This window comes from Danio aesculapii, chromosome 9 (assembly GCF_903798145.1).
Source record: "Danio aesculapii chromosome 9, fDanAes4.1, whole genome shotgun sequence".
In the NCBI taxonomy this organism is placed as follows: domain Eukaryota; kingdom Metazoa; phylum Chordata; class Actinopteri; order Cypriniformes; family Danionidae; genus Danio; species Danio aesculapii.
In genome coordinates, this window is record NC_079443.1 from 22,304,201 (window position 1) to 22,330,028 (window position 25,828).

The 25,828-nt window shown below is 37.0% G+C and overlaps 1 protein-coding gene across 1 annotated transcript in view; it reads right to left on the reverse strand.

Moving 5' to 3' along the window:
• Positions 1–4,532: 4,532 nt before the first annotated feature.
• The window catches only part of ttll4 (tubulin tyrosine ligase-like family, member 4), a 30,108-nt gene continuing 8,812 nt past the window's right edge, over positions 4,533–25,828 (reverse strand). The window contains exons 5-19 of the mRNA XM_056465221.1: positions 20,068–20,186; positions 19,815–19,925; positions 15,994–16,070; positions 15,623–15,817; positions 15,459–15,541; positions 15,250–15,378; positions 13,178–13,300; positions 12,909–13,007; positions 12,675–12,809; positions 9,917–10,054; positions 9,506–9,602; positions 8,686–8,896; positions 8,523–8,593; positions 5,321–5,370; positions 4,533–5,209 (exon numbers count right to left, since the gene is read on the reverse strand). Coding sequence (XP_056321196.1) covers positions 5,032–5,209; positions 5,321–5,370; positions 8,523–8,593; positions 8,686–8,896; positions 9,506–9,602; positions 9,917–10,054; positions 12,675–12,809; positions 12,909–13,007; positions 13,178–13,300; positions 15,250–15,378; positions 15,459–15,541; positions 15,623–15,817; positions 15,994–16,070; positions 19,815–19,925; positions 20,068–20,186 — 1,816 coding nt within the window. The 3' untranslated portion in view covers positions 4,533–5,031. The remainder of the gene's footprint in view (positions 5,210–5,320; positions 5,371–8,522; positions 8,594–8,685; positions 8,897–9,505; positions 9,603–9,916; positions 10,055–12,674; positions 12,810–12,908; positions 13,008–13,177; positions 13,301–15,249; positions 15,379–15,458; positions 15,542–15,622; positions 15,818–15,993; positions 16,071–19,814; positions 19,926–20,067; positions 20,187–25,828) is intronic.

Genomic DNA, 25,828 nt, shown 5'->3' on the forward strand with positions numbered 1-25,828 from the left:
TATCTGATTTTAACTGTTTGTTTAATGATGTTCCAACCCAAACAAATGTGTTAAAACACGATATTAATGTGGATGGCGCGCGTCCAATAAAGCAGCACCCATATCGTTTGAATATGGTTAAAAGATCCATTATGCGTCAAGAAGTGAACTACTTGCTTGAAAATAAATTGGCAAAACCTAGCAGTAGCCCTTGGAGTTCACCGTGCTTGCTGGTGCCCAAACCAGATGGAACGTACAGATTTTGTACTGATTACCGAAAGGTTAACGCAGTCACTGTCCCAGACAGCTATCCTTTACCACGCATGGAGGACTGCGTTGACAACGTCGGTTCTGCACGGTTTGTCTCTAAATTAGACATGCTGAAAGGTTACTGGCAAATTCCACTCACTGATAGAGCTTCTGACATCTCAGCATTCGTCACTCCAGATTCATTTACGCAATATACTTCGATGGCTTTCGGTCTTAGAAACGCACCCGCGACGTTTCAACGTCTAGTAAATACGGTGTTGGCAGATGTACCAAACTGTAGCGCATATCTCGATGATGTAGTAGTTTATTCCATGAGCTGGCTTGATCATGTGAATTCGTTAAGGGAATTATTTACACGACTTTCTAACGCATCTCTGACACTGAATTTAGCTAAATGTGAGTTCGGCCAAGCGACTGTCACATACCTGGGCAAGGAGGTTGGACAAGGTCAAGTTCGCCCTGTAGATGCGAAAGTAACTGCTATTTCACAGTTTCCTGTCCCCACCACTCGCCGAGAACTACGGAGGTTCTTGGGTATGGCCGGTTATTACCGCAGTTTTTGCAAAAACTTTTCTACTGTGGTTAACCCCTTAACATCCTTACTTAGCCCTTCTACATCGTATGTATGGTCTGATGCTTGTCAAAGTGCCTTTGATAGTGTGAAAGCACTGTTATGTAATGTAATGTAAATGGTGCATCACCATTTAAGCTTGAGATTGATGCAAGTGCTGTGGGTTCTGGTGCAGTACTCCTCCAGGAAGATGAAACTGGTATTGACCATCCTGTTAGCTATTTCTCTCGTAAGTTTAATAAACATCAGCTCAATTACTCTACGATTGAAAAGGAAACCCTTGCTCTGTTGTTTGCTTTGCAACACTTTGAGGTTTACATTGGTTCCAGCTGTTTACCTGTGATTGTGTATACAGATCACAATCCCCTCGTATTTTTATCCAGGATGTACAATCATAACCAACGACTGATGAGATGGTCTCTGCTAGTCCAGAATTATAATTTGGATATTAGACATAAAAAAGGCATTGATAATGTTATGGCGGATGCCCTGTCTAGAGTTTAATTTTTTTTTTTTCTCTCTCTGGTTTATTTTAACAAACAGGTTTGTTCTTGAGGGTCAGGGTGTTACAGTCAAATGTATATTATGCCTGTCTGTTTTGCTTGTGTGTGTGTGTTCGCTCGCTCTCTCTCTCTCTTTCGCTCGCTCGCTCGCTCCCTCTCTCTCTCTGTCAATTCTTAGGTACGCCCATTCCAGTTTCCCATTCGTCCGTGAAGATGTCAATCTCTATTCCACCCTGTGACGTCATCAACATCTCTACCAATCACATTAGGAGCTCACCGTTTAAAGGGACGCGAGCGGGGAAGCTCGTTCTGCTTTTTGCTCTGTCTTGTTTGCTTTATGCTGCTTGTTTTGTGTGTGTTTTGGCTTATGTGATGTGATATTGATGTTAGTTTAGAGTTTTGATGTTGGTCTTGTTCTTGTTGTGTTAATAGCTGTTACCGTCTTGTTTGTGTGCTGGTAAAATTCCCCGATCTCTGGCGTCAGCCTTTCCCTGGGATTCGAGGAGTTTAGAGGTCACGTGACATACATCTTACATCACGTAGATAACTCCATTGTCTAAACACACTAGTTTAGAAGTGAGCGCCACCCGCTGTAAGTTTTCTTAATATTTTTGGTTAGAAGAGTAGGTTTAGATATAGCGTTAAAACGCTGAAGATGTTCTTTTTGTTTATTTTCTATTAGATAGATTAGAGGGTCATAATAGCTAGATTTGGGCGTTTTGTTATATTGCTTTCATTTATTTGGCGCCACTTAATTCTCGTTTCCCCAACCACAATACGTTGAATTATTCTCTTTTGTGTGACCTTGTAAATACTTTTCTTTTCTGTTTGCCTTTTCACTATTGTAAATAAATTCACCTATTTTTGGCAGTATTTTGGTTGTTGTTTAAATTTTGCCACCTACTCACCACAAATTTTAACCACCTTTAAATGTTTCCGCTTAAACCCTAGAACTCAACTATAAAGTCGTAACACTCACATATTGCAACAATATACATAAATCTAACAGAATTAAAATATAAATTACCGTGTGCGCCCTCTTAGACCATGCAGATTAATGAACTCTCTCTCATGCTTTGTATCATTGGCTTCTTTCTGCCACCATGTCAGTTTCACCCATAATGCAATGGTCTCGCACTTCACGTAACTCAAACATGTGATCTGTTATGCTCCAATAGCAACTCTTTCTTTAAAACCCGCAACAACTCAATTTCAAGGGTGCACATTCTCTGCTTTGCATTATATTGCATATTATACGTTTACAACAGAAATTTACATACAAATTATAACAAATTAATTTTAGTTTATAACAAAAAACGCAAGTATACACAACTTTGAGAAAAAACGTGTCCTTGGCATTTACACCCGCGATCCAAGCCATTTCTATGAAGCCGGACTCTCACTGACATCCTAGAGGTCCATTTTCGGTAACGTACATGCTTTAAGCGGAAGCCTCGCTACATAACTACACTCTAACAAAGACTAAACATTTTATAAAAGTTTCGAAAGACGAGACCAGCGTGAATCAAATGATTTCAATAAAGAACTCACCTCTCAACCTCCCGGCTGTCCACAGATCCATAACTTTCTGACTGTTGTAGTTAGATTGCAACTGACCAAGCAATCTATTCCACAAACATTAGTCCACAACATATTCATATGTTGATAAACGTCCATGAAAGGATGCACTGTTTTCAGTCAAACCAGCTGCTGGAGCGCGTGCAGCAGAATAGTCTTTCAGGCACAAACACTATAGTGAATTTGCTTGACAAAATGGCCGCCGACCTTTTGCACTCTGACTGATATTCCAAGGAGCCAATAGCTGAAAGGAGAATGGTCCCTGAACCTCTGATTTAAGACACCGTATGTAATTTTGCAGCTTGAGGGTGACTATTTACAGCAAACAGGCAGTTTGATGACGCCACGACTGAGTGTGGAATCATGGGAGTTGTCATCTTCATCACATCCTATACAGGACTCCTGCCGAAATCATGTTCATGGATTAAAGTATTCTAAACTTATTGGCTTGGCAGTATAAAGCAGAGTAAAGCTCAAAGCCGTTAAACAAAACGAGTGTTTAACATCCAGTCTACTGCTTCTGGTCCTTCTGCGCATGATCACACGGGAAAGAAACAGTGCTGTTTTATCATACTGAATACATTTTAGGGTTCTGTTATAATATAATGCTCAACATATTAAAGCATCTCTGGCCTTTCCCTGCTTTTTATTAGCATGACGACACAGGAAACAGCCCTTGTCACAAGTTAAAATTGCTTAATTCTTCAAAACATCTGAGACTGTAAATATCATCAAGCATGCAAAATATATGATGCTATGGACCAATGTTCTAACAGAGGTAACCTCATTTTAATAAAATAAAAAAAAAAACATATACAGTTAAAGTAGGAATTATTAGCCCCCTCGTTACCCCCGTTTATTTTTTTCCCCAATTTCTACTTAATGAAGAGAAGATTTTTTTCAACACATTCCTAAACATAATAGTTTTAATAACTCATTTATATTAACTGATTTATTTGATCTTTGCCATGATGACAGTAAATAATATTTGACTAGATATTTTTCAAGACACTTCTATACAGCTTAAAGAGACATTTAAAGGCTTAACTAGGCTAATTAGGTTATAGGCAGGTTAGGGTAATTAGGCAAGTTATTGTATAACAATGGTTTGTTCTGTAGACTATCGAGAAAAAAAAATAGCTGAAGGGGCTAATAATTTTGACCTTAAAATGTTTTTAATTTTTAATTAAAATCAGATTTTATTCTAGCTGAAATAAAACAAAGACTTTCTCCCGAAGAAAAAAATATTATCAGACATACTGTGAAAATTTCCTTGCTCTGTTAAACATAATTTGGGACATATTAAAAAAAGAACAATTTAAAGGGGGGCTAATAATTCTGACTTCAACTGTATATTGTGACTTTAAGAACAGCTATCGTTGATTTCAGAGTAACAGTAGGAGCGATATTAATAAGAGAAGTAAACCCACTGTCAGTGTTCAGTAGTGACCAAACACACACACACTACTCAAGTAGTGAATCCACCCATGCAGTTGAAATTCCAGTCAGCCAAGTAGTTGTTGCATAAAACAGTTGTGATATCCTCAAAATAACCACCACAAGCACAAGTGTCTTAATATTCTCCACACATTTGAGGACCCGATAAGACACATGTAAGAATGACACGCTCATATTTCAAACAGCAACTTTAATTTAAAAACTTTAACCTGAGCATGTTGTCTCCATGGAGAAGGGCATGCAAATATCATGAGACAGTGACTTTTTATTTTCTTTCTCTTTTTTACAATATTATTTCTTTTCCAAACTTCACATTTCATTCCACACATTAAAAACAATCAGCCCAACAGATGCCTGTACTGTACACAGACATGTGATGTAAACAAAGCAGAAGTATCAATAGGCTCATACCAAAACACAATCGAAACCCCAAACAGGAAGCAAATAGAACTTTCCTCCTGCCACCCACACGTGCTGTGAACACACACCGGTGTGTGTGGTCCGGCAACAAAATACTTGTTCAAAATATGGGTTTTAACGCTCATTCATTTGGCCAGTTAATTCGTTGGATCTGCTTTCTGATCTTAAAAGCAGAAATGCTCAACTCTTGAGATGCAGCATGAATACACACGCTTTGGAAGCTCTGAATGTCCAGGTTTACGCGGGTCGAGGTCAAAGGTCATCGTGAGAGTGCAGGGTGTCGCTGGCCAGGCTGGAGCTGGAGGTTGGACTGGGGCTCAGGCTGACGGTACTCAGCAAACTCATGTCTGGAAGACTCATGGTGACTGACTGAAGCTCACGATCAGACAAGTCTTCATCTTCGGCATCAGATCTCTGACTGACAAGAACGCTGAGGGAAAGAAACAACAGAGGAAAGTGATATGAAGGGAGAGTAAGCAGATCTTGTACATGAGAATGTCTTATGGATCAATGTCGAAGGGTTTTGCGTGCGTGCCCATACCCAGATCTAGTCAGCTGAGATCTGTGTCCGTGATATGACTTGGAAGACCACTGTGAACACAAGCAGAAGCATACAGAAAATAAACAAACCAGTTTAAAAATCAAATATCTTACTATGGAACAGAGCTGTGCGATTCATTGAAATCTTATCGAAATGACGATTTGGACATTACAGTATGATTTTCCCGCAGTATGCTATTTGAACAAATCATAACACAGCGTTCCTAAACAGAGCGCAAGAACAGGAGACTGAATAGCCTGCGTATAGAGGATGATAAGTTCAGCACAGGACTTGGTGCCAAAAGTCAACATCTGTGGTATGGGATTAAGTTACTTTGGATTCAGGAAGGCTGATGTATGGCAGAACCAGGTAATTGGTAAATCAGTCATATATTGTGTCTAAAAGCGTGTGGAAAGTGTGAGCGCGTCGCTTCCTTCAACATTTTTAACGTGCTTTGCAGTTGTTCCTTTGTCGTTGCTCGGAGGCTATCAACCATTTTCTCAGACGATGACAAACTAATAAAACATTGCTGCAGCTCTGATACAAGTTTTATGTATGGAGAGAATTAAAAAGCACTTGGTGTTCGGGTGTCGGGAACTAAAACATGTATATTCCATACAAAGAATGGAGTAGATTGCTCTGTTCTTGTTACGCGACACATTTGTTTTGTCATAGGTCTGTTCTAGAGACAATTTGTTACAGCTTTACTAGGTGATTTTTGTTTTATTTTATGCCTGTTTTAAAGACATGTTAAAGGTCTTTGATAAAGATTGTTTTTTTAAATATTTCAGATCCACACTGTAGACACAGATTCAGTCAAATCGTGATTAAAATCATAATGGAAATGTGAATATCGTGATAGGTTTCTTTTGCCCATATCGCACCGACCTAGGGGTGGGCGGTACACCGGTGTCATAGTCATCACCGATGTGACATTGCGCCACGACATGGATTTTCTAATACCGTCAATACCGTAATAAATCCATTATGTGCCTTGAACAGCTGCATTTACATCAATAATAGCTAATTCCAAATAATAAGGCATTAAGTTTTCTTCAAACGTTCAGTTGTGGTCTGAATACATGTCCTTATACTACAGGGCTCGAAATTGCAACCATTTTGGTCGCATGTGCGCCCGAAATTTAATCTATGTGCCCTCATAATATATTTGGGAGCATTTGATTTTCTCTATAAACTTGCTGAATCGCTCTACCCTGCCGCTGTATTGGTTCATATTAGCTGTCAGTCCCTCAACGCTTCCCGCTGTCAGATGACAGGGAGCTTTTGTTACCGCAGGAAATGCAAACGGCTGAAGAATGAAAAGTGCACAGGTTTGCAAACCTCACCTAAAGTTATAATAATAATAATGGCGCAGATGACAGCGATCATGACATGAGGTAAATGTTGATCCACCAGCTGAGATCAATCGAGGGTTTTCGGAGAAGGTGCCCGAATCTTGTTGCGTTGCTTTCACTGCGTGTTCAGCGCAAATGTCCGCTAAATGTAAAATCTAATACTGTACACATCATCGCCAAAGAAACTCGTCTTTACTAAGTTTACACTGAAACTACGGCTCATAACAAAGAGCAGTATTGCGCCTGTGGTCATCGCGAGAATCCTGCTCTGTCTGCTCATAAATTGGTGCCGCTTTATTCCACAAACAGAGAAAAATGAAGATCAGCTCATAACAGGACGGAGCATTTAAAATGACACAAACCGAACCCAAAACTTAAAGAGTGATAGAAGTGAGACTTTTTTTTTTGTCCGTTGTTCCTTGAAATGTATATTATTTTGCTATTTAAAGTAATACCATGATATTATAGTCACCGTTCAAAAGATGAAAAATATCGTGATATTAATTTTAGGTCATATCGCCCACCCCTACACCGACCTACTATGGAATTTACTAAATTTACAGCATTATCATTCAATCATTTCAATTTCTAGCAGCGTATCTTTTTAATCGAATAAAAAAAAAAAATAATGATTTAAATTTATTAGTACTATTAATGGGGTAGTTCAACCTAAACTGAAAACTGTCATCATTCACCCACTCTTAACTTCACAAATTGTTAAGCACAAAAGATGATAATTTGAAAAATGTTGGAAACCTGTAACCACTGACTTCCAAAGTATTTGTTTTTCCTACCATGGATGTCAATGGTTACAGGTATTCAGCTTTTTTCAAATTATCTTTGTGTTCATTAGAAGAAAAAAGGTTTGAAACCACTAGAGGGTGAGTAAATTCTCATTACTGGGTGAACCATCCCTTTAAAGATGTAAAATTGTTTATATATTATCTTCCATAAGTTTTCCCTAAAAAGGAAATGAGTTAAAATTGTAACATTTCCTGGATTATAAATGCATATACACAAACTTATTTATATATTCCACCATTTAATCATTTCTGCTGTCGAAACCAGACTCCACACAACTGTTATGCACCATTGAAAATTCTGTTTAAAGACTACATGTTTTATTTAAATCTATTTTGTCATAGTTAGCAAAAATAAAGTTTTCTTTTTTTTTTTTTTTTTATATATATATTTTTATTACATTTTGTCTATATAGCTAATATTAATTCTGAATTACAGTAGCTATGTTTCCATCCAAAAATGCAAATTAAATGTATGCGCAAAACTGAAATATAACATATAAGACGTGCAAATAAAGCAGCGTTTCCATCCAACGAGTCAAAGCGAACATCCTGATTAACTGGCACCAAATATCAACAGTAAAAACTAATTTGGCTGTGGTAGGAGAAGCTGTGTGAATCTTTTCTTTATTTAATGAATTACTTGCACCTCAAAAGACGATGCCGACATGCAATGAACGATGAGACGCGGAGCACAGATGCTCTAGACAGTTCTGGAGTTCATTAATATAACATTTTAGAATGACCAGAACGACATTTTAGATGTTTTACAATGTGCTCAGCCTGCTGGTTTGTCCAATCACACACATTTTTATCATCACATCATCTCTTATAACAAAGTCACATGACTTTTTTAAAAATGCACATACTGAAATGTGTTCGGTAAAAGTGTTTCCATCGTAGTTTATGCGCATCTTTTCTGCGCATGTCCAAAATGCGCATAAAAATAGGTGGATGGAAACATAGCTATTGTCAGTTTTAGTTATTTACTTTACATTTATCCAACTTTTCATTTAGTTACTAACTAAACTTTGTTACTGTACTTACATGATGAACAGAATCCGCCAGGTTTCCCAGGTGCACCCTCTTCTCACACAAATCCCTCAGTAGATTGATGCCTAAATGAAGTATGAAATTATTAAAAAACCATAGAAGAGGGTGCAGATCACAGCATGGTGCTATGCAGTCACACACACACACACACACACACCTTTGCTCCTGCTGAGCCAGTATTTTTGTTCCCACTGGTTGAGGAGTATGTTGAGGTAGCGCGGTTGCTCAAAGAAGCGAAGGTACCGGGAGGAAGCATGAGAGGGAAAAACACGTTCGAAATCTCCTTTACGACTCAACTCGTCCTCACTATCTGCCAGCACACGAACATCGTCAGGTGTCAGCACATCCAGGACTGTGGCACAGAAATCCTATACACACAAAAACACAGTTCACTTAATGGTATCTGGTACTGAAACACTGAAAAGTGTGTAGTATTTTCAGAAATGATGATTGGACACCATATTCTGCAAGGCTTGAAAGTTCAACCAAAATTTGAATTCTGTCATCATTTACTCATCCTCTACTTCTTAAAAACCTGCTTGAGTTTCATTCGTCTGTTGAACACAGATGAAGATAATCTGAAGTATGTTTGGAAAAAAACAGCCATTGACTTGTTCATCTTACTCAGGGGTGGGCAAACTCGGTCCTAGAGGGCCGGTGTCCTGCACAGTTTAGCTCCAGCTCTGATCAAACACACCTGCTTATTGAGAATTAGTGATCTTGCAGACATTGATTAGCATGTTCAGGTGTGTTTGATTAGAGTTGAAGCTAAACTGTGCAGGACACCGGCCCTCCAGGACCAAGTTTGCCCACCCCTGATCTTACTATTGATGTCAATGGCTGCTTTTTTCAGCATTCTTGATAATACCTTGTTTTGTGTTCAGCAGAAGAAAAAAAATCCACACTGTTTAGAAGCACTTGAGTGTGAGGAAATTTTCGTATTTGGGTGAACTATTGCGTAAAGAATGTTTGAGTACCTGGTCCCCAAAGCGCTGGCTCAGATAAAAGGCCCTCTTTACTTTCTCATCAGGTGAAATGTCTGATCGCCATTTCTCTCGCACCCCTCCACATAAACTGAACAAAACAAAAACAAAACAAAGACTTCAGTTTTAGGCAAACAGAAATCATTTAAAATCAACCGGGTTAAAATGCAGTGATTTGAAGGATAAACATTTCAAATGAATATTAATTAGTACTTTGGTGTTGCACTGTAACCCTTTTAAATACGTCTTTAAATTATTCTTCTTCCAAACATGCCTGATAATATTTTTTGGAATCTAACTGCAGTAAAGCTGTCTTTTTTACACATTACAGTATCTTTCAGGCTTGCATAAAAATCCAGCAACATAGGCAGAGATATTGCAATACAAGGCAATACCAGAACTGACCTGCTGGTGGAGCTGCTGGCACTGGAACCAGATGGCGCAAAGTCATCTCTCAACGGCAACACAAAGCCAGCGAGGTTCAGCAAATCTCGTATCATCTGACCCTTAATGCTCACATCCAGTGGTGTGTTTGAATGCAAGCTAGACACAGACAGAGGAGACATTATAAAATGATATTTGTTATTCTGTTGAACACAGCAGCTTGGTAAAATACCTTTTCTTTTACCAAAACATTTTTAATGGGAAAACTCTTCAGGTTGAGGACTTATCTTGAATTCATAAAGTTGCATTCAGAATTATTAAACCTCCTGAATTATTAGCCCCTGTTTATTTTTTCCGCAATTTCTGTTTAACGAAGAGAAGATTTCTGAACACAATAGTTTTAATAACTCATTTATATTAACTGATTTATTTTATCTTTGCCATGAAGACAGTAAATAATATTTGACTAGAAATTTTTCACGACAATTGTATACAGCTTAAAGTGACATTTAAGGGCTTAACTAGGTTAATTAGGTTATAGGCAGGTTAGGGTAATTAGGCAAGTTATTGTATAACAATGGTTTGTTCTGTAGACTATCGAAAAAAATAGCTTAAAGGGGCTTATAATTTTGACCTTAAAATGCTTTTTTAAATTAAAAACTGCTTCTATTCTAGACGAAATAAAACAAATAAGACTCCAGAAGAAAAAATTTTCTCAATTTCCTTGCTCTGTTAAACATAATTTGGAAAATATTTAAAAAGGAATAAAAAAATTTAAAGGGGGGCTAATACTTCTGACTTCAACTGTATATTGTGACTTCAAGAATAGTTGTCGTTGATTTCAGAGTAACAGTAGGAGCAATATTAATAAGAGAAGTAAACCCACTGTGAGTGCTCAGTAGTGACCAAACGCACACACACACACACACTACTCAAGTAGTGAATCCACCCATGCAGCTGAAATTCCAGTCAGCCAAGTAGTTGTTGCATAAAACAGTTGTGATATCCTCAAAATAACCACCAAAAGCACAAGTGTCTTAATATTCTCCACACATTTGAGGACCCGATAAGACACATGTAAGAATGACACGCTCATATTTCAATATTTAAAAAAGAAAAAAAAAATTTTAAATGGGGTTTAATAATTATGATTGCAGCAGTAAATACTGATAGTGTGGGACTAAAAGCAGTACAATTTATATTACTTGATAAACATGTTAAGACTCATTTGCTACCACTAAAGAAAAATCTAGTGTTGGGGTTAATGTAGTTCACAGGGTATGTACAAGAATCAGAGAGTGAAATTCAATACCATTTAAGACATTTTTTAAGACTCTTTTCATACATTTTAAGATCTCATTGGCGCTTTCAGTAACATTGGCGACATTTTATCTTGTAGTATATTAAATAATAACTGATAGTAAGTAACTGATCCTAAACTATACCAGTCAACCCTCCTCTTAATTTCCATATTATCACGCTATCATACCCCTTAAGCATTTTCCTGTATTTCTCCAGTGTTTTTAATCGTTCTATGAAAAGTAGCTTTAAAGAGCCGATCTCAAATGTGAAAATGTGAAAAATTATGCTTTTGCTTTATTTAGACTTGAAAGCACATTGGAATAAATAATAAAATGGCCGCATTCACTCCCTTTTCATTAAAGCTATGCGTCAACCGTTGCTAATGCAGCCTGTGAATGAGCCCATTCATGTATCTGTGCTGACTGACGGACGCACTCCTTGACGATAAAAGACACCATTCCAAGATCAGCTTCTGTACACGTGATTTCAAGAGGAGCGAAAGCGGACACTTTTGGATTTGGGTGGGGTTTTAAACAGACAAATACACTTAATAATATGTATCAAACAAAATAGTGGATCAAAACAAGAGAGTCGCTGCTCTTCACTAAATACCTATAGTAACTTTAATCAATATTTAATCCAGTGAATAAAAATGGATACAGAGTTTATGACTTGTTTTAATTTCTGTATAGGCCATTGATTTTAATAGGCTAAAAAATTTATTTTCAATGTTTGATAAGTATTCTATCATTTGAAGCTATATATTGTATATCCCAATTTTGACAGGTATGTCCTAAACCAGGAGTGGGCAAACTCAGTCCTGGAGGGCCGGTGTCCTGCACAGTTTAGCTCCAACTCTAATCACACACACCTGTTTATAGATTTCTAGTGATCTTGAAGACACCGATTAGCATGTGCAGGTGTTGTTAATTAGTGTTGCTGCTAAACTATGCAGGACACTGGCCCTCCAGGATCGAGTTTACCCACCCCTGTCCTAAACGAACACATTATTCATATACGAAATATAAATGCTAATCCAGCAGGTGGCGCCTATAGAACAGCAGAAATAATGGTGTTGCTTTGGTTACTGCATTAAAATCCTGCTAGATTTTTGTTTACTGATTTCATGAACTACACGGCATTCCAATATTCGCAGATTAAATTCAGGCACACTTTAGTATACAACTTTACCTTGTACAATCAAAAAATATACAAAAAATAATAATACCTTGTAAAATAGCATTGAAGACTTTTAAATACTTTTTCAGGGCCTTAAATTTCTCTAAATTGATTTATCAGCTTGAAATATTTTAAAACACCCTAGTTCAGTGTAATTTTCAGTCATTTTTTTAAGATAGTTCAGTGTAATTTTCAGTCAATTTTTTTAAGATAGTTCAGTGTAATTTTCTGTCATTTTTTTAAGATAGTCAGGTGTTTTAAAGTGAGGTTTAACTGTAAGGTTTTCTCTGTGCTGTACCTGGGTGAGATGTTCACCTCCAGCACCCACGGTTTCAGATTTTCATCCAACATGATGTCAAAGCCAAACAGCTCATGACAGCTATAGGAAGAACGCACATGCATCTTCACCAGAGAGTTCACATACGGGTCCGACCTGTCATGGGTCAAGAGGAAAAAACGGCTTCAGTTTAAAAGACAAATAAATGTTTGCACATACACAGACAATCTGCAATCTGCAGAACTCATAACTTACGCGATGATAGTTTTGATGACCATATCTTTGATCTTCTCCCAGATGAGTGTGGTGTTGATCCCCTGAGAGCCCAAGTACTGCCACAGTGCCTTCAAGGCCCTGTGTTAAATAAATGAACATTTATTAGACTATACTATAGTTATGAGCCCATTTCAAATATTTGGCCTTACCATGAGACCATAGCTGCCGATTAACCACAAAACACTCGTATCTTACTAGTGCAGGTCAGACTCACCCTGAATTCATGAGCACTATCTCGATATTCTTACCATTTATGGCCCTGACAGGCCTTATCATCACTGTTACTCTGATACTCAGAGTTCTTCTTATTTACACTGTAGTTTGTAAGGTGCATAAACTTGTTGTTGAGGGTCTTCATAGAAGCAGAGTATCTGTGTCAAAGAAAAAGCAGTTTAAATGAGCTAAATCTTCACAATAAAGCACAACAGTTGTGGTCTGAAAATAAAAACAATTTACTTTCTCTTCTGGAGTTTTTCATTTTAACATTTTATCTAATAGTGTTCTAAAAAAAAAAAAAAGACCTATCTGCTTTCATTAACTGTCACCATCCACACGTGGGACAAATTGCAGTAAATATTTAAAGTATTATTTCACCTGAAAATGAATATATGCTCACTATTTACTCCCACTCAAGTGCTTCTAAACTTTTATGAATTTCATTTACTAAACTACACAAAACAAGATATTCTGAAGAATGTTGAAAAAAAAAAGCAGCCATTGACATCCATAGTAGGAACAAAAAATACTATGGAAGGCGGTGGCAGTTTTTTTTTTCCCAATATTTCACAGAATATCTTCCTGTTTTTGTTTCACCAGATGTAAGGAGCCAGTTTGGGAAAAATCCCAACATGATCTTATCTTTACAAACTACACTACCTGACAAAAGTCTTGCTGTCGATCCCAGTTGTAAGTGCAACAAATAATAACTTGACTTCTAGCTGATCATTTGGAAAAGTGGCAGAAGGTAGATTTTTCTGATGAATCATCTGTTGATCTGCATCCCAATCATCACAAATACTGCAGAAGACCTATTGGAACCTGCATGGACCCAAGAGTCTCACAGAAACCAGTCAAGTTTGGTGACGAAAAAAAAAAATGCCGGTTTGGGGTTATAATCAGTATGGAGGCGTGCAAGAGATATGCAGAGTATATGGCAACATCAACAGCCTGAGGTATCAAGACATTTGTGCTGCCCATTACATTATAAACCACAAGAGAGGGCAAATTCTTCAGCAGGATAGCACTCCTTCTTATACTTCAGCCTCCACCATCAAAGTTCCTGAAAGCAAAGAAGGTCAAGGTGCTCCAGAATTGGCCAGCCCAGTTATCAGACTTGAACATTATTAAGCATGTCTGCAGTAAGACAGAGGAGGCAATGAAGATGAATCCAAAGAATCTTGATGAACTCTGGGAGTCCTGCAAGAACGCTTTCTTTGCCATTCCAGATGACTTTAATAAGTTATTTGAGTCCTTGCAGAGATGTATAGACACAGTCCTCCAAGCTCATAGGAGTCATACACAATATTAATTCTTTTTCCACTGCACCATGACTTTATATTCTATACTGTTCATTATTTCCATTAAGTGACAAGACTTTTGTCTAAGCAAAGTCAGACCTTACTGTCCTAATTAAATAACTAAAAATCAAGGCATGATCATTTTATTTTGGTAAAATAAGTGTAATCTGGAGGTCTTTGCCTTTCATATAAGCCACTTCTGATACTAAATGATCAACTTATTTTGACACTAAATGAAGTTATTATTTTTGTTCCTAAAACTTGGATAGGCAACAAGACTTTTGTCAGGTGGTATATGAATCATATCCCTAAATCATAAACCTTTTTCAAATGTGAACTCAAGGTGAGGTGACAAAGTAGTTAAGCTTATTCTTAAAACAACTGCATAACTTTTTACATTCTCCCATGAAACATCTCAAATGCTGTGATGAAATTGGCCACACCATGCTCTCAAAATACTTCAATATTTGTAGACATGTAGGTTTTTCCATATATTATGTTAATAAAACAACCTATAATGATGAAAATAACAGTTATATATTTCTCCATTTAAATTTGTCATTCACAATGCTTAACGAATTTGCAGTTCTTTTCCTCATTAAAGCTCTAAAGTCTTAGAGTCTTATCTAGTTTGATTTTCATAGTTTGTAATTTTTTTTCCAGCTTGTATCTGAATGTTTTGTCTCATAGCTTCTAACACTTCAACTAGGACTTTCTTAAAATCATAAATGGTAAAAATATTTCTGGAACCAGTGCTCCTCAAAAGAGTGTTTTCAATGGCTTTAGTTGAATGACATACTCACTTGCAGCTTGCAAAACGGACCAGTCCATCGTTAAAGATGTAAATACGGAGTGGGTCATAAGAAGTCACATACACATAGATGCGCAGATCAAACTTATTCCCACTGATGAGGTAGGGCTTGTGAAGATACCTGACGAAACAGGTCACAACATTTAACAGTTAAGAAACTTCTCTCATCAATGAAATATGATACAAGGTCTTCCAACTTACTTCTGCACCAGCAGCGGTCTCTTGCGTGGCATCTGGCTCCACTTGTGAATGACCTGAATGCCAATTCCACGAGCAGACGCTGGCTGAAAGTGAGAAACGGCAGCATGTCAATGACAAGAATCTCGAAGAGTAATTTTACAACAATTATATTATTGTAATGGTACCGGTTTGACGATCCACTTCTGCTTGCTGCCTCCATCATCCCAGGCCTTCCTCAGCAGCTTGATATCCTGTGGGAGAATGAAGGAGCGTGGGAAGAAGCCAAATTCTCTTTTGCCAAAGCGTGCCTGCATCTTGGACAGGTTCCTCCAAAGTCTGTCCTTCCGGCCGATCTGAAAGGAGCCTGGAAAGTGATTCAGCTGCCAAACAGAAATGCACACTTGTTAATACTCAACTGACAGGAAGTATTAGGCAATTATGAAAGGTATTAAAATATCACCAGCAACTAATCCAGGGCATCAAATATGAGGAATCAGACTGATGGATTTTTATTACACAATCGCAATACACAAACACTTCAAGTTCCCAATCTTACCTTCTGAAACTCTCGAATGGCTTTAAACCCGGGTGACTTCATATGGTGACCCCAGCAGCCCAGCCAATCATGACTTTCTAGTGGAGGGGAAAAAAGAAAGGACAACTATGATGACTGAACAGTGCTTCCCACAGGTTTGAAATATGCTTGCGGTGGTGGCCAGATTGAAAGACACCATTTACCCACAGCACATAAATAGTTAACTATATTTGACAAACAAAACATAATTTGATTTAACACTATTTTTCATTATTATCTGTTTTAAACTTTTTTTCTTTTCAATGGGTTACAGTAATAAAAGACTGTTGAAAAATAAAAAAATATCCACTATTTCTCTTTTATGCTATTCAGGAGCCACGTGCACCCACTGACAGGTCAAATCTGCTTCTCTCCATCTTACATTCAAGTTCAGCTTGCTTTTTTGGCAAAATAATAAAATATACAGCGAATGAGAAATAAATTAAAGAAAAATGAATAAAAACAGACAATATCTCTAAAAATTATCTTAGCTACAAGAATAAAACATGTAGATTTAAATAAGATCAGTTGATTACCCATTTCTAATGGTGTAAAAAACTCTGCAGCCAATTTAGATGCAATTTCGAGTATTAGTAAAGTTTTTCCTGAGTTGTTTAGATTAAAAAAATACCTGTGCGCATAAAATTAACGACAGCTTAAAAAAAAAAATGAAAGCAAAACCAAATCCCGGACATTTTAGTAGATTTAGAAACCCCCAGCCGGACACGAAACAGTGAGGATCTACAGAGCATGTGAGATTGTTGACAGTTCTCCTGCACAAAGTATGAGCAGTATAAAGGGGTAAAGGTGAGAAGATTTTCCACTACTTAATCGCTCACAGATGCTTGTTTGTATTGATGGATACAAAAAAAGTGTAAAAGGATGATGATAATAATAATAGTAAAAAAAAAATGTGTCACTAATTATACTCGGGCGGCCATTAATATACTTGGGCAGCCCACCCAAGTAAAGTCTATATGAAGTGATACTAAACTCTAGAGCTGTGGTGAAGAAAAACAAACTAAAATTAAATTAAAATAAATAAATAAATTAATTAATTAATTAATTTAAATTATTTTTAAAAATAGCTAAAAAAAAGTATTCTTGAAACACAGCTCAATATGACAATATTGACATTCACTCAAACCTTTCCCAACTTTACTAATAACTATTTTAAGTTCAAGAGGTATTTGTAAGAAAGTGGATGCATAACGCATCCAGCACCATCTTATCATTAGTGGTCTTGGGTAATTCAAAACAAATGTGCTTTTTCCAAAAGGTTCTAATCAGACACAAAATGTAATAGGATTTAATGAAAATAGACAGCAGTTTCAGAACTTTGGAATGCATCAACTTACACATGTTAAGTGCACTTCTGAGAAACGCACATAGGAAAGCAATGTTGCAAACAGACCTCTATCTTAGTTGTAGTATTGCTCAGGAAAACCCAGAGGCTTCATAACGCTGCATATTCATAAAGGTCATTTCTATTTTGTGTGCAGAAATCCTTTACCAGAGATGGGGTTAATAGTGCTGCATACAACACTAGCATATTGATGATTTAGAAGGCATTTAATTTCAATTTAAATCAAACTATAATGTTTATTTTTCTAAACCACTTGTATAGTTTCAGAATTTTACTTAGATTCATATTTAAAAGTTAAACTCCAAAATAACATGCATCCATCAGGCAGGCACTATGAAGTAACTAAATAAATAAACAAATAAATGTAATGGAGCAGTGGTCAAACCAGTCAGCAGGGTTTTTCCATACTGGCATGGGGCTGCAGGCTGTGCACACATGCAGTCTATGTTTGAAAATAAATAGTCAGTCTGGTCTGAATTTATTATGACTGTCTTGGGTCAGGTTTCTTTTAAAAGTATTAGATTAGTTGACACAAAAATTAAAATTCTGTTAATAAATACTCACACGCAAGTCATTTCAATCCCCTTTTTTCATCTTCAGAACACAAATTACATTTTTTAGATTAAATTCAAGAGTTTATCTAAGAGTTTCTTCATTAGTGTTCCGAAAGAAAAAAAAAAAAAGAATTGGAAATGACATCAGGACGAGAAACAGAATTAAAATTTTTAGGTGAATAAACACTTTAAAAAGTTATGTTATGCATGATGGGTTTGTGAAAGGTATTTGGTTAGTGTGCAAATTTTAGAACTAAAGGAGACCTCTAGCCTGAACACAACAAATTATCGATACTTGGTTTTAAAAACATTCTCCTTATGCTCACATGGCTTTCCCCCGGGTTCCCCGGTTTCCTCCCACTGTCTAAAAACATGCAACTTAAGTTAATTGACTAATCGGCACCATAGACATGCTGCTAGTAAGTAGTTATCTCTTAAGAGCAGTCACTATCTGTTCATTAGCTACTACAGCAGGGGACTTCGAGATCTACCTAAGCTCAAACTCCCCTCTCGCCTTGCAAACGGGAGGGAACCCCGGGCTCGAGGATCTTATGAGGTCAGGGCTCTCTCCCGGGACAGCATGCCAAACAAGGTTTTATAATCAGCTAAGTGTGAACTCTTGAAACGTGACTTATGCCCTCGCTCTTTATAAACAATTTTGATTGATGTGCAGCAAATTTTTTTCCATGCGTTTTTATTCATCAACATCAACATGCAGGGCCGCGGACCAAGAGATCATTAATTATTTATTTATTTATTATCGGAGTGTAAACTTTATTTTGAAAAATCTTTTATTTAAAAAAAATGACCGTATTCTCTCACTTACATCTCGGTCACTTGAGCACCCAAATTTAACCCACAAGCAGTAAAATAAGAAACAGACGTCTTTGGAAAAATTCTTTGCTAATTTCTTTCCTTTTAGGGGCCATTCGCATATCGTGTCTTTTCTAAAGTTCGCACAAGTTCGTCATTTCCAATGAAGGTGCGGGGCTTGTGCATACGCGTGATGTGATGCACCAGTTAAATTAATTCCACGAGGAGCGCACCACACTGCGAGTCACGTGTCAAGAACTCACTGTTCAGCGTGTATGGAATGTACACATTTCAGTAGACTAATTATCTTAGACAAACACAGAACAGCCAAACACTGCAATGCTTTGTTATTTTGTCTATAAAAAAAAACTTGTATCAGAGTGACAGCTTGTCGTCCTCTGAGAAAATGACTGGTCGCCTTGCAACTTATGAACCTCTGTCCACCCAACACCGACAACCCCCCTCCCCCAGGTCTGTGGCAAAATTGTCAAGCGCTGATCCGCGGTGATAAAAAAGGTTGAGGACCACTGTTTTAAATCATATAAATGTTTGTCACAAGGGGGCTTGGTGATGTAACTGCTAATGAGCATCACCTGGGCATCACACCGGTCTCATGGAGCTAAAAAGAGTGACGACAGAAGAAGAAAGACCAGGCCTGGAACATGTTATGTTTAATTTCAGTTTGGTTGTTCAGTTGTTCCTGAGGGACTGACACTGTACATTTGTTTTGTGTTAATTAATTTATTTATTTAAGTTATTGATTGTTTGTTGGTTCTCCACCTCCTTCCCTATGACTAAAAGCCACTGAACTTCACAACAATGTAGCTCAACTTTGTAATAAAAAGAGTGTTTTTTAATTAGTATGGTTTATGAGTTAGCTTTGGTACCAAAATTAGTACACAGAACCATGTATTTTCACTGGTGTTAGTACCAAACACTAAAATTGATACTACGACAACCCTAGTGGCATTCCATCATTTAAGCAAGCAGATCCTTAAGCTGAACAAAATAGTTGACATTCTGAACACTACCAACAGCAACAAACAACAAAAGAAAAGCTGTTGACTCACTTTTGGTAGCTTTGAAGTGTGATCTGAAAATGGTGTTTTTCACAACATTTGGAGTGACTGTAGTTATCTTCCATTTGAGTAACTTCATCTGTTCAGCGGGCAACAGCTCCACTGCGAAGTGAGGAGAAAGTTACAACAGAGATTTAAACAAGAACTATATAAAATAAGTCAAATTTAAGTCTGACAGCAGTAATAAATAATCCTAGTGCAATAATTAAACATGCATTAGAAGTCAGTGTTTTTGTGTGCCAACCTCTTTCATTGGCAGTGCTGAAGTATATGGTGGAGGGCATGTGGGGGAAAAGACTGGGAACAAGTGCTGATCTCTCCACCAAATCTCCCTCCACATCAGGACTAATGGGTTCCTCAACACTAAAAAACACACACACACAAACAAGGAATATTAGCAGGCCCACAAATGATTCACACACTCTGAACACACTTACAACAACTACTTTTCAATATTAACAAATTCCCTAACACCTAAAGGCCGGTCACAATAAATTAATATATATTGACTTATCGTACAACACATGGACATGACCTCAATCATTTTTGGTGATGCAATATATATCTCTGGGCATGGGATGATAACCGTTTTCAAGGTATACCGCAGTTTGGAAAAGTTAAGGTTTTAAAACTTCCACATTTTTCTGTAATACCGTTCCTAAGGTATGTGTAAGATTTTTAAATTTACAGTTACATTTTTTTTTGTGTGTTTTTCAGGACAACAGTATCTCCAGAAGAAAAGATACTCAAAGATCCCGTTTTAAGTTGTAAAGAAATGTGTTTTTGAAACAAACGAAGACAGCAGAAGTCAATAATTCATCTAAATTACCCAGCCTATTTATTTTGAGAAACTTTTATAATATTTTGGAGCAGTAAACATTGCTCCAAAATATTATAAAAGTTTCTCAAAATAAATAACATTGTGTTCAAACAGGACAAAAATTACATTATTTTAACCCAGACATTTAAAAAGAACATTTTTAAAGCAGTAATCACAATACCGTGAAACTGTATTATTTTTATCCAAGGTTATCATACCGTCAGAATCTTATACCACCCCATGCCTATATATCGCCCAGACATAAAAAAACAGTTCTAGCAACATTTAGCTGATTGTTCTCGATCTCTGCTGGAGGTGTCAGTGTGGTTAAAAAAAAAAAAAAACACCACAGTATTTACCGTAAATGACTTTAGTATATTTTCATGTGGGTGTCTGATAAATGAAAACAGATAATCGCAGCCTCTGTTACACTTTACTTTGCACTTTTTTGTTAACATTTGTTATTATTTATTTATTAGGATATGCGTTTTCACATTCTGATTGCAATGCCTAATTATTAAAATGACTATAATTGAATGAAATCTTCTTAAGAATAAAATGTGTTCTTTGGAAGAGTGTACTAGCATTGTCATGATAGTATATTGTCATTCTAGTAGTTAGTGGCATAATATGGTCTTAAAATGACAATAATATTGTTTAAATCGCAAAATATTTTGGTGCAATATATCGTACAACAAAAATTAAATAACGTGACAGGTCTAGAAACCTCTATGCTTATTTATTGAGATCTCAAGACTAATTTAAAGATTGTGTAGCACTGTCAGGTTTGTTAAAAAAACAGATTTACCAAAAAGCGTACATAAAAAGTAACTAAATTCTGAATTTGTCATACAAAAAAAATCTTACAAAGATTGTTGTTTTGAAGTATCCATCAACAGCCAACTACAAACCACTTCATTAGGCAATTACAACAACTAATCTGACACTTGGACATTCTGTGATATAAATCAACTTAAGTCAGCGGAAGACAGTTAATAAATTTAAAAAAAACTCACGTGACAGTCATGAAGAACTACTACAGTTGATCCAAAAGGGTAAATCAGAGTTTGAGGTTAGACTCAACATGGGCCTTTACTTTGAGTGGGAAAACAAAACCAGAAAACCTTTACTACAAACAAACCCAGCAGCTGGACGTCACTTCATGACAATGGCTCCACAAGGCTGACAATTCACCAGAGACTCATTTTCCTGTTATAGAGGGATAGTTCTACTTCTATCGTACAAGAACAATTGTGGGAGCTTTCTACAGGCCTCTGGCTTTAAAGCTTTTCTCTGACAGCAACCACTAGAAAGAAAAAAAAAGCAGTCAGGTCCTCCACTGTGTGTTGGTCATCACCATGGTAATGTCAGGTGACTAGAGGAGAAACATGCAAAGTTTTAAGACTCTTCCACTGTGATCTAGCTTACACAGTCAGCCTTAGTTTGCACTCAAAATCTCGGTCAAAAGAAAGCTTTTGGCAGATCACCAGCAACCAGCACAAAGCCAGGATTAGCTAGCAGAAAGAGATCTTTAGATCAGCAAAACGATAAAAACGGGGATTTGCTAAATACTGTAGCTGAACTAAAATTCAGAGGGAAAACTGTATGCTTGGATCATGATGTGTATAGGGAATTCTTTTTTCCAGTTCAACAGGTTCTGTTTGTTTTAGTTATATATTTATTTATTTGACATCATCATCAATTAATCATTTTCTTCAGCAAGGTCACCTTAAAGGGGTGGTCCACTACCATATCATATTTTGAACTGTAGTTGATGCGTAATGAAGCTGTGTGAACATAAGCAGCATCTCTGAATGTAAGACGCTCAAAGTTCAATGCGAAGGTAGACCTTGGTTTTTACAGAGTTAGCTTAGCAAAGCCTACAATGAACCAATTTTGGGGACTACAAAAAATACTTCCGGGCCAGTGGGATCACAAACGTACTTTTACCGCACACTGCGCAGCTAAGGGGCGTGGTAAAAGGCTCTGTATTGTTACAGCAGAGGGAGCTAAAGTCCAAACGCTGCTATTTCCACAGAGCTTCTTCTGTTTCTGTATTTGGGCTTCCAAATGACACAACACAAAGACAGAAGTGCTTACAGTTCAATATTAAATATGTTCAAGAGAATTATAAAATACATAGCAAGCATGATTTGACAAAACACAGCTTCCAGAATCTCTCCCAGTTCAGTGCTGGATTCGGTTAAAATCTCCTCAAAGAAGGAGCAGCTCCAACAAGCAGAAGCTGTTAGCCTGTGAGTTTTTATTTGTTAAAATTGATCATGACATGTACAGTGTCAAGCCTTAACGGTGTGCTGTAGCAAATATGTAAACAACGGGAAATCCTGTTTGGCACCACAAACGATTTAGCTACAAATTCATATTTATCAGTCAAACTGCTGTAAACACACACACACACACACACACACTTCACCAGAGCGTGCTGTCTCTCTAGGCAGCTTTTCCGTGCGTTCTACATCTCAGATAATGAACTCGCAAAAGATTTGTGAACGATTCATATTACTTACACATGCGTATTCCGAATATATGTGAACGATGTCGTGTAACAAGTCAAAAAAAAATACAGGAGAGCTCGCCTAATTCGTGTAGCAGCAGAAAAATAAATAAAGGCTCACACAGGTCGCATCCCACATCTTGTGCTTTATTCTTCTGTCAACAGCGTCACTGTATATTACAGAACAATAACTTAATCCGAGCAGCAGAAAAATAAATATCGGTCCCGCGCACATGCATTTCTCGTGTTACACGCGTCTACAGACAGTTCACACACACACACACACAATGGCGATCTCTCTTAAAGGAGCCGCACCCCATTTCCACTTATTACAGACACTTATCAGATGTTATTTTAGAGAGCGGGCATGAGGTTTACTGACTGTTTACACAGCACAAAATGCATGCTTGTACGGGCGTGATGTAGAGCCGATCCGCGAATCGCAGCACATTATGACAAATGACCAATCAGAGCCTCTAGAGGGCGGGCCTTTCAGAAGAACTAGGAAATATGACAGTCGTTTTCATGTTAGCTGAGTAGCTGTATATAATTAAAGTGAGATTTATGAAAAAATAACTTGATTTCCTTCAAGTGAAACATGAGCACACATTGCTTTGCATCTTATAAACACAACCAAGCCTTAAAATTACATTCTGGACCATTTCTTTAAATTGCAAAACAGTGATTAGTATTATCAACACTACCACTAGCGGGCAGTGCGCCGAAATGCTGCAGGTTATCTCAGACCATAGACCACACCATTTTGGTGTGAATGCGTCAATGCGTTATGGAGATATCGCTTCAAGTCCATTTTCGCAAGCTCTATGTTAGATTTGTTCTCAAGAAAAACAAAAACGGTTGGTCGACTTGAATTCCATAACTTTTGGTCGGCATGGTCTGTAGATAACATGATTCAATTTTGGTGAAAATCAGACACATGGCCTAGGAGTTTTTGCAACAAAAAAAAAAACAAAAAAAAAAAGGAAAATTACGTCATAGGGTGCGTTTGAAATATTATTAATTAACCATTTTCTTCAGCAAGGCCACTTTAAATTCCAAAATAGTATTTAGTATAACAACAATATAGTTTATTACATTAATTTTATACATCAATATACTTTTTGCAGATTAAAAAAAACCCACAATGCTAAACTGAAAAGCAGCGTTTCTTTTGTAGTCTAGAGCAGAATGTTTGAATAGAGACTACTAGTGAGGCCATTTTTTAATGAGAAGACCACCATTCCTAGGGTTAGACCCTGAGAGCAATGATTAACTGAAAATAAGAAAATGATGACAGAAATATCCATGGAAAAGGAAAGAAACCTTATAATAAAACAGTTCATTTGCTGATTTAAACAGTTGTAAGAGTCTTAGTTATTAATGAATTAGTTAATAATGACTACATTTCATTTTCATTTAGTGATTGTGATTAAAATAAAACATGATTTACATTTGGATGAAATGACTTTACAAGCGGATTTCCACCACAATTTCAAGATTTAAAATAAGGCTGCATTTACACTGCATTTCTTGATGGTCAATTCCGATTTTGTGACTGTATCTGATTTTTTGATGACCAGCTTACATCCTTTTTTTTTTAAAAGTGACTCCTATCTAATTTATTGCATTTACACAGCACACGGCAAAGGACAATGAACGGAGAGAGAGAGAGAAGGAAAAGAAAAAAAAAAAAGAAAAAAAGAAAAAAAGAGCGGGCGCTGACTGACAGCTGATAATAAAAGAGTGCTCTTTTCTCCGTTCCTGTATTTAATCTGTTCGCAGGGTTTCAATTTTTTTATTCTTTTTGACAAGTTGTTTTACTATACAGGGTGGGCCATTTATATGGATACACCTTAATAAAATGGGAATGGTTGGTGATATTAATGTCTTGTTTGTGGCACATTAGTATATGCATTGTTATGCAAGCACACCATTGTTTTTCTTGTGTAAATCCCAATAAGTTTGATGTGTCACATGACCCTCTTCCTACTGAAAAAACTAAAGTTGGATCCAAGATGGCGACTTCAAAATGGCCACCACCCATCTTGAAATATACTAATGTGCCACAATGTACTCACATATACTAATGTGCCACAAACAGGAAGTTAATATCACCAACCATTCCCATTTTGATAAGGTGTATCCATATAAATGGCCCACCCTGTAGTTTATGGCAGAAAAGTTCTCATTTAGCCATCTTTTTTTTTTTTAAATCTAGTTTTTTTTAAAAACCAGTAGGCATCTTAATGTAATGTGCATGGCATGATTTATGCACATGCCGTATGCAATAGTTTTATATTGGTCACATGGCGGATGTTGCACTCTCTCTCACTCACTCACTCACTCTCACATCGTTAAATACTTGTGCTACATGACAATATAAAAGTTTTTTTGGTCATCCAAATGAGATTTAAGTTTTGGGACTCTGCTGAAGTCTGTTCTTAAATGAAAGCGTCATAGTTGACGTCATTGGACTTGCACTAACAGGTGAATATCCGATCTACCTGCTTATACTGTAGACACAAGGGCACGAATGCAATTCATATCGAATAAATTTCCACATATGAACAAGGCCTGAATCTGATTTGAGTAAATTGGAATCCATATGACTTTTTTTCTGCTTATCCATCTTAAGTGTCCTAAAAAAAAATGTACGAGTGTCCTAAAGTA